General features: G+C 53.4%; 1 protein-coding gene across 1 annotated transcript in view; it reads right to left on the reverse strand.

The window, feature by feature from the left end:
* The window catches only part of NKPD1 (NTPase KAP family P-loop domain containing 1), a 33,623-nt gene extending 26,098 nt beyond the window's left edge, over positions 1 to 7,525 (reverse strand). The window contains 2 exon segments of the mRNA XM_075017910.1: positions 7,431 to 7,471; positions 7,474 to 7,525. Of these exon segments, the coding sequence (XP_074874011.1) occupies positions 7,431 to 7,471; positions 7,474 to 7,525 (93 nt within the window).
* Between the last annotated feature and the right edge of the window lie 2,001 nt (positions 7,526 to 9,526).

Below are 9,526 nucleotides of genomic sequence, written 5' to 3' on the forward strand. Positions count from 1 at the left end.
TTCACGAGCTTTGGTGACAGAACCCCAGTTTTGGTGACAAATCTCGCTAGTGTTGACGTAGCCTTAAACATTTTTGTTCGCTGAAAAGAGGGGTCATTCAGCTGCTCTAAGGAAACCCCAGATTGCCTCCCTCACTTAGAATTATAGAATCCTAGGGCTGGAAGCGACCTCAGGAGGTCATCTAGTCCAGCCCCCTGCTTTAAGCAGGATCAACCCCCCACTAAGTCATCCCAGCCAGGACCTTGTCAAGCCGAGACTTAAAGACCTCAAGGAATGGAGAGTCCATCACCTCTCTAGGCAACACAGTCCAATGCTTCACACCTCCCCCAGCCCCGGTGAAGTAGTTTTTCCTAATGTACAGCTCTCCCTCTTCAATTTCAGAGCATTACTCCATCTGACACCACTGAGAACAGGTTCTCACCCAGAGCTCCCCTTCAGGAAGGTGAAGGCTGCTATTAAATCATCCCTCAGTCTTCTCTGCTGTAAACTAAACAAGCCCAAATCCCTCAGCCTCTCCTCACAGGTCATGGGCTCCAGCCCCTTAATCATTTTTGTTGCCCTCCGCGGAACCTGCTCCACTACTTCAACATCCTTTTTATACTGGGGGCCCAAAACTGGAAACAATATTCCAGATGTGGCCTCACCAGTGCCAAACAGAGGGGAATAACTACTTCTCTAGTTCTGCTCAAAATGCTCCTCCAAATGCACCCTATCATGCTGTTAGCCTTCTTGGCTATAAAGGCACAGTGTTTACTCTTAGCCAGCCTTTCATCCACCATAGCCCAGGTCCCTTTCTGTCGTACTGCTGCTAAGCCAGTCGGTCCCCAGCCTGTAACAATGCCTGGGATTCTTCCGCTCCATGTGCAGGGCTGTACACTTTTCTTTGTTGAACTGCATGAGATTTCTTTTGGCCCAGTCCACCACTTTATTAAGGTCACTCTGGATTTTCTCTCTACCTCTCCCCCTAGTTTTGTGTTATCTGCAAACCTGCAGAGGGTGCAATCCAGTCCCTCATCCAGGTCATTAATAAAGATGTTGAACAACACTAGCCCCAGAACCGCGCCTTGCGGCACTCCGCTTGAAACCGCCCGCCATCCAGTTATTGAGCCATTGACCACTATCTTTTGGGCCCTACCCTTAAGCCAGCTTTCTACACATCTTATAGCCCAAGGATCCAATCCATATTTCCTTAACTTATGGACAAGAATGTTGTGGGCGACGGTATCAAAAGCTTTGCTGGAGTCAATGTATATCACATCCACTGACGTCCCCATGTCCACAGAGCCTGTTTCCTTGTCATAGAAGCTAATCAGCTGCCTGGACTTCCTGCAGTGAGAGGTGGTTCTGGACCATGGAAATGGGTAGGTGCTTCCATGAGATAGATTAGCAGTGGGGCTGACAGTCACTATGGGGCCTGAGGCAAAGCTGGGGGGGGGGGCTGGCTTTGCACCCCCTGAAGGGACAGGGCCAGTCAACCCTTGGCACCACTCAGACTGTGGTGCTACCCTCCCCCCCACGCCAAACCATCTCAGAGCAAGGTTACCACAGCATTTCCAAGGAGCCCAGACATGCCAGACCCCTGTGCAGCCGCCCCGTCCACCGCTGTTGTTGGCAGGTCTAGGAACACCCCTGCTGGGAGCGCCTCACTGCCAGCCCAGGCCAGTGATGGAACAAGGCAGGGGCCCCCAGCCAATCTGGGGGGACCCTGCAAAAATGTCCGCCCCAGTCCCAGAAGCCTGCGGGCAGAGGGCACGACTGGGTCACCCTGAGCTCCAGCAGGAGTCCTGGGAGTTGAAGCAGCCCGAGCTCAGGCTGCCCAAAGACCTGGCGGGCGTGGCAGAGCCCTGCAGCCTGGGTGGCCTCAGCTGGGGTTGGGGTGGAAGGCCCAATCCAGGTCTATCCTGGCAGGACTAAAAGCCTCCAGCCCCCAGCAGTGCTTGGTGCCCAGCGCCATGGCAGGAGAGGTGTGATGGGGGGGTGGGTGGGGGGTGGGATGAGGCCTGGCTATGGTACAGAAGTGTGGTGTGCCACCTTCACTTCTTCCCTGCCTCGGGAGGTGGGGGGCTGATCTCCCCAGCCAGAGCAGCCAGGAAACAGAAAGGCAACGCCTGGCCTGAGTGCCAGCGAGGAGCCCAGGGCTCCCAGCAGCCGGGGCGAGCCAAGGCCACCGCTTGAGATGAGTGATTTTTTTCTTTTCGTGGCTGTGATGTTGGTAGGGCCCCCACATCCACACCGGATCATGGCTGAGCGCCGGTAGTGCGGCATGAAGGGAAAACAGTCGCTAGAAAGGTTTTGCCAACGTTTGGGACCGTTCCTCTCCGGACCAGCACTGTTCCCAGCATAGGATGGGTCAGAGCAGCCGTCTGGAGCCCCTTGCTTTGGGGGGGGAGGCCTGCAGGATGGCCTGGGGAGTCATGGGGGGGCCTGGTGCTGGCAGCAGAGGTGGTAGGAGCCATGAGGAGTGGAGCCACTCAGGCCCAGGCTGCTCTGCTGTGCTGTTTCCTGGCTGGGTTGCTCTGGTTCACCGCAGTGGTGAGAAGGGGTGTGACGCAGCCGGGCACTGTGGGACTGCAGCAGGCTGGGGCTGGGTTCCTCCATTTATTGCCACCGTGATCAATGAAGCGGGGGTGCGGCTGATCCCTGCTGCCCAAGCCAGAGTCCCCAGCAATCCCTGGGTTGCGTTGCTTGGGGCTGGGGCGGGGAGGGCACGGAACAAGGACAGGAAGAGGCAAGGAGGGGGTAGGTAAGGGGGCAGGGCTTGGAGAAGGGATGAAGTGAGGTGGTGGGGGTGTGATGGGGTACAGCTGGGGCAGGACTAGGAGGGAGAGGGGCTGGTCCTGGTGCCAGCGCTGGGGCTGGTGGCGTAGTCCAGGTACATCCTCGCTGCTCCCTCCAGCTCACGCAGACCCACCTGCACCAGCCATGCGCAAATGAGTGTGTAGCTGTGAGCCGAACAAGGAGCTCATGACCGGTGTACGCGACTAGCCTCCCAGATGGGTGCAGACTTAGGTTGCCGAGGCCCTCCTGCCGCCTGCGCTCCTGGGCTTTGTGACAGTTTTTCAGTGCCATTCATTCCATCACAGCGCGGGTGTCTTGCCTCCAGCCAGGCGTCTCACACACCCCCCGGTTGCAGGGGAAATCCCAGTGGTTCCCTTCCCAAACGATGCCTGCCGGGTGCACTGCAAACAGCCAGGTGAGCCAGGGAGGCAGCCACCTGGCAGCGGGGGAGCCTCTTTCTGCCGCCCGTCCTTGCGGCTGCGACCTCCTTTTCCCTGGTGCTCCTCCAGCTGCCTCCAGCTTTTGCCTCTCAGGCTTAGATAATCATAGGGCCAGACAGAACTCATGGCTGGGTTTGGTGTGTGCCCCATGCCTGGGGCTGGGGGATGCCTGGGGCTCCCATGTGCTACTCTAATCATGAATACGGTGACCTGCCATGCATGGGCAGCAAGGCCTAGTGCGACATGGCTGAATGGTTTCAGCGGGAGGGCATGCTGCGCCCTTGGGGAGGTGACCACAGCGCCTGCGGGAATAACAAGCAGTGGGGCGGGCGGGGGTGTGTGTCATAGAATCATAGGACAACAGAGCTGGGAGAGACCTAAGAAGCCATCAAGTCCAGCCCCCTGCCCAAGGCAGGACCAAACCCCATCCAATCAGCCCAGCCAGGGCTTTGTCGAGCTGAGACTTAAACACCTCCAGGGATGGAGACGCCACTAGGTAGACCGTTCCAATGCTTCACCACCCTCCTAGTGAAAAAGCTTTTCCTGATGTTTAACCTGGACCTTCTCAACTGCACCTTGAGACCATTGTTCCGTGTTCTGCCATCTGTGACCACTGCGAACAGCCGCTCTCCAGCCTCTTTGCAACCGCCCTTCAGGAAGTTGACTGAGGAGGCAGGCCTTGATAACAGCCTTCTTCTCTTCTGCGTTAGGTCATTAGGCCTGGATTAGTAAACTCTGAAGCAAGATCCTCAGTAGCTCCCTCTGGGGATGGCTTCACAGGTGCAGGAAGTAGGAATGGTGGGGGCAGGTGCTGCAACACCGCCAGATTTTTGCGCTTGTGGTCCCATACTGCTGCAGCCCAGGGCCTCAGCCATCAGGCCTGCTGCTGCCCAGGGACTGTGGTGCCAGCCCAGGTCCCGGTTAGTCCCACTTGGAGTCTGGCCCTGTGCCTGAGAGCTCTCCTGCCACCCGTTGTTCTGCCTGCATGGCTCTGACACCTCTGTTCATTTGTGTAAGGCCATGCTGGTGAGAGCGGCTGCTGCCCTCCGCTGCTGGCCAGGGTCCCGGCTCAGTCATGACTCCAGAGGCTCCACTGCTGGCCCAGGGTCCCTGCGAGCTGCCAGACCCTGCACCCAGGGGGCTCTGAAGCCAGTCCCAAGGTCCTGACCAGCCGCCAGCCCTGCATGAAGGGGACCAGTGCTAGGGAGCAGTGAGGGGCGCAGACATGGGTGAAGGAGGAGTGCAGCTCAGTGCCCTCACTCCAAGTACTGGCCCAGCCTTGCCTGCCCTGATTCGTGCTTGGAGCGAATGGACCCACCCCACGACGTGGGCGCAGCACGGCCAGTGCAGAAGGGCTGTGCCAGTGGAATGTGGTCTCCTAGGGGCGTCCATAGTCCAGCTCCGCAGGAAGCAGACGCTAGGAGTGTTGGGAGGGGGCTGCAGCTGACAGTGCAGCAGGGAATTACTTCCCTGGGATTCTGTTTCAAATGTTCAGTGTATGGGGGGGGGGGGGGGGGGTACATCTGCCAGCCCAAGAAGTTCTGCACCAAAATAAAAAATAACCTGATCACATCTGACTGAGCCTCTCTTTTCTACTTACAAATCCGTGTGCCCAGATTTCCTTGTGGCCTGGCTGTTTACTGAATACCTTAAGCCTGCCCAGATTTAAACATCTCTGTCTTGCTCTCCTCTGGCCCGACAAAGAAAGACCCCGCAGCAGGTAACTGCTTCAATTAAAAACCAAACAACCCAACCCTCTCTCTTCCCAAAACAACAAGAAGTCCCGTGGCACCTTATAGACTAACAGATATTTTGGAGCATAAGCTTTGGTGGGCAGAGACCTGCCTCGTCAGATGCATGAGTGGGGGGTTCCAGAGGAGGATTTAAAGGGTGGGGGGGCTAAGTAAAGGGGAGGGCCAGAGCTGACAAGGTCGATTCAGTCAGGGTGGAAGTGTTCACACCTCCACATTAACTGCTGATAATGGCCACATCCACCCTGACTGAATCGACCTTGTCAGCTCTGGCCCTGCCCTTGACTGAGCTCCCACTCTTTAAAGCCTTCTCTGAACCCTCCCCACCATGCAGCTCATGAAGCAGGTCTTTGCCCACGAAAGTTTGTGCACCAAATTAAGTGGCGCCTAGTTCGAGCGGGGCTGGCTGCTGTCCCCCATCTAACCCTTCCAGCTGGGGAACGGTCATACCCTGAGGAGGCTTCAGAACTCTGCTTCACCGCTGAGGCTCATCTTTCACTGGGTTTCACTCAGAACACTTGGTCCAAACAGCCTTGGAAAGCTGTCCATGTCCCAAATCAAATCTGCTGCTAGGTGTGAAAGCCACAGCTGGGACCCGAGGTGTGGCTAGTCTGGTGTTTCTCAACCTTTTTTTTTAAGGGGGTACCCCCTGTTTTACAAAAACTAAAGAGCCCAGTATCCTCGGTCTTCAGACACATTTAGGGGTCTGGGGCAACTAGATTTAAAAAACAAATTGCCAGGGATGGTGCTTGGTCGTGCCAAAGGGACAGGGGACTGAGGTCCCGTCCAGGTCTCTGAGATGTGTATTGCCATTTAATTTATTCCAAATCTGCAGTTTTATTCTTTGTTTTCGCAAGGAATTGGGCCATTTTTAAACCCTGTCACTTGTAATTATAAACATCTAAACTAAAATTGTACTAATTGCAATTTCATCATTTACTTCAGATAATAAGCGTAATATTACAGACCCAGCTCCCCACGCCTCTCCTCCAGAGCCAGGCACCCCCAGCCCCCCTTGCTTTCACTCAGCCCCCCCTCTCCTCTGGAACCAGGCTGCCCCAGCCCCCCTCACTTTAACCCAGTCCTCCTCCCGTCCTTCAGAGCCAGGCACCCCTAGCGCCTGCCCCCCCCTCCCCCCGAATCAGACACCCCCAGTCTCCTGCTTCACTTTAACCCATTTCCCCACTCCCCCTCTGTCCCAAGCTCGGTTCTCTGGGAGGAAAGTCACTGAACATATTGAGCTGATGTCTGCAGGGGGTGAAACACGGACAGGGTGAGAGTGCTCCGGGAAGATGAGCAGTGGGGCGCACAGCCAGGGCTGGGGATAGCTGAATTGTAGGACACACTGACGGGGGGAGGCGGGGCGGTAGTGCTGGTGGGGGGTTGAAGGCGGGGGGCTGAGATATGGGATGCTGACAGCCTCCGGTGCATGTGCTAACCACAGCTGGGTTGGTAAGAAGAGGTCAGGGGCCAACCCATTCTAAGAGAGGCCCGCCCATCGTCCAAACAGACAAATGACGTACGGCACGTGGCCAGTCCTACTGCCATGACACATTCCTCCTTGTAGCCTCCACCCGTGTGCTGCATATACATTTCAGCCACACCCTGCATCCTTCTCTGACACGCTTCCTGTTTCCTACCTCTGAAGGGGGCTCACAACCAGCGCTTGAAACAGGGAGAGACAGAGATGCTCAGAGAATTCTGCTGAGTGTGCTGGTACCAAGAACCTCTCCCTGTTTTTAAGCTCCTGTCTGTTTCAGGAATCCTCCACCCAGAGACGCGTACATTTCAGCAAAACATGCCCTGCTTGTTATGAAGGTCCGACAGAAAGCAAGAGCCTCACAAAATAAAAAAAAAAAAAAGCCTAAAAAACCCACCATGGAAACCCATTCATAAACTGACAGAAACCACAAAAAACTCCAAATTTCCAAGTGCAAACAAACTGAATCGATAATTTCCACAAACGCTGCCGTGCCAACCAAGGAAGCTGTATAGAACCTGCTTCCACCGTGACTTTTCAAAGTGCCCCTACCTGCCAGTGGTTGAATGGGGTTTGGCTTCTGGTACTTTAAAATATTTGCCATTGTCTGTCTGTGGTATTTATAGTCTACAATGACTCACAATGGTAGATGGGCATCCCTATCTTTAACTTCTCCCATCCCAAGCTCTAAAAACAGATCACAAACACGAATGAACAGTCTAACTCCAGCAGGGAGCTGGCACAGGTTAAGACCATGCCAACAAGCTAAAGTCATTGGGGGGGGGGCGTAATTTATAAACAACCTATGCTTGGTTCCTCATGTAGATCCTTGTGGGTGGCCACCAACACCTTCCAAGGACATGCTCTGGATGGTAAAACATCATGGAATTTTTCTTGGCCCGTTGAATGTACTTTTGTCTCTCTCGCTCAGCTCGCTCTTGTTTGCCAAATAGCTGGGGTGTAGCTGTTGGGTGTTCTTACCTTAGACGGTGTCACGTGTCTCTGAGCTTCTGAATAAAGGGGTCTTGGCTGTTCTTCAAGCTTCCTTCTCTGGTCACACTTATGGTTCCTGTCATGTTCCTGCTGCTCTTCTGAATTTATACGTAGTCTCAAGCTGGCTTCTTTCTTTTAATTACTAGCCTGCCTGTCTTGTTTTCCCACTGGGCAATTCTATGATGAACAACTGGCAACACCAAGGAAAGAGCCTCACAAAGGAAGTGATTAGGTTGAAATTCCGGCTGTGCAGGTGGCAACACAGAGCCCAACACACACCAAGAACGCTCCGCCTCTGAAACTGAGTCAGAAGATAGAAATGTCTCCTGGTTTGGCTCTCTCCTCTCTGTCTACCATTTGTCACGTGTAATGTCTGCCCAGCAGGGGCTGTCGGGAAGTAACAGGAGTTGCGAGACTTGGCAACAGTGGTGGTTTGGTCCTCAGTGAATTGAGGCAACAAGAGGAATAGGAATGGCTCATTTATGAGCCTAAAATTGGCTCTGGCTGGGATTACTGAAACCTGCTGGGTTGTGTCTCAGGCTGGGAATGTTAAAAGCAAAGGGTTATTATAATAACCGACGTAGAAAGGGTAAAAGGGGAGGGGCAGTGCGGGGTGACATGTGGGGGGGGACACAGAGCATCATGTGCCCCCACCAAACTCTGTGAGAGGGAGGGACTATGTCACAACCATTGGGTGTTGTGGGGCTTATCCTGGGCTGTGCCCCCTCCTGGGGACAGCCCTCTCCTGCGGACAGCCCTCCCCCAGGTTAGGTTAGGAGGAGTAACTTGAGAGGTAGTTGCATGGCCTCGTGTCCCTCCTCAGCAGTCGCCGCTGGGGCTCTGTATATTAAAAATGTTTTTGAGTTACTGATGACGCCCAAGAATAGTACACTAGAACTGGGAGGGACCTGAAGAGGTCATCAAGTCCAGTCCCCTGCTCTCACAGCAGGACCAGGCACTAGCTAGATATCCCTGATAGGCGTCTATCGAACTTGCTTTTAAATATCTCCAGTGATGGAGATTCCACAGCCTCCCCAGGCAATTTATTCCAGTGTTCAACCACCTTGATAGTTAGGAAGTTTTTCCTAATGTCCAACCTAAACCTCCATTTCTGCAACTTAAGCCCATTGCTTCTTGTCCTATTTTCAGCGGCCCAGGAGAATAATTTTTCTCCCTCCTCCTTGTAACACGCTTTTAGGTACTTGAAAGCTGTGGTCATGTCCCCCTCCACATTCTCTTTTCCAAACTAAACAAACCCAGTTCTTTCAATCTTCCCACGTAAGTTATGTTTTCTAGACCTTGAATCATTTTAGGTGCTCTTCTCTGGACCCGTTCCCATTTCCATTTTCCAAGACAATGATTTTGCATGTATATGGATCCAAGTCCTGATAAAGCACAAGATGGGACTTTAGTTTTTATCTGCTGCAGAGCACCAAGTGACACTAGGCAACAGTATGACCCACTCCTTATGTACCTACCAGTTATGGGAAGGAGAAAAAAGATGAATGATTACGGGGGACTTCAATTGGAGTGACACATGCTGGCTATCTCCTGCTGCCAGTACTAAAACGTCCTTGGAATTTCTAGATGTCAATTTCCTAACACAAGAAGTGTTGCTCTCAGCAAGGGGGAATTTTGGTAGCTCTTCTCGTGACTGATAAAGAGGAATTGATCCTGGAATTCAAAATGAATGGTAATTTAGGGACCAGGACTTGATGATGTTTATAATTGGCTGTTCAGGTTGATTCCTGCTCTGAGTGCAGAAGGCAGGGGGCACTGCAGCATTTCATTAATAAACTCCCGACCCTCTACTTACCACCCTCCCTTTGAAGTAGGGAGCTAGTGTAGACAGAGCCACAGAGTATGTGGGGGGGTACATCAGCCAGCTTAAGAAGTTCTGCACCAAACCCAAAATAAAAAGTAACCTGATCACATCTCACTGAGCCTCTCTTTTCTACTTACAAATCTGTGTGCCCAGATCTCCTTGTGGCCTGGCTATTTGCTGAATGCCTTAAACCTGCTCAGATTTAAACATCTCTGTCTCGCTCTCCTCTTGCCCGACAAAGAAAGACCCTGCAGCAGGT

The sequence above is a fragment of the Carettochelys insculpta genome, chromosome 22 (assembly GCF_033958435.1).
Source record: "Carettochelys insculpta isolate YL-2023 chromosome 22, ASM3395843v1, whole genome shotgun sequence".
NCBI classification, from domain to species: domain Eukaryota; kingdom Metazoa; phylum Chordata; order Testudines; family Carettochelyidae; genus Carettochelys; species Carettochelys insculpta.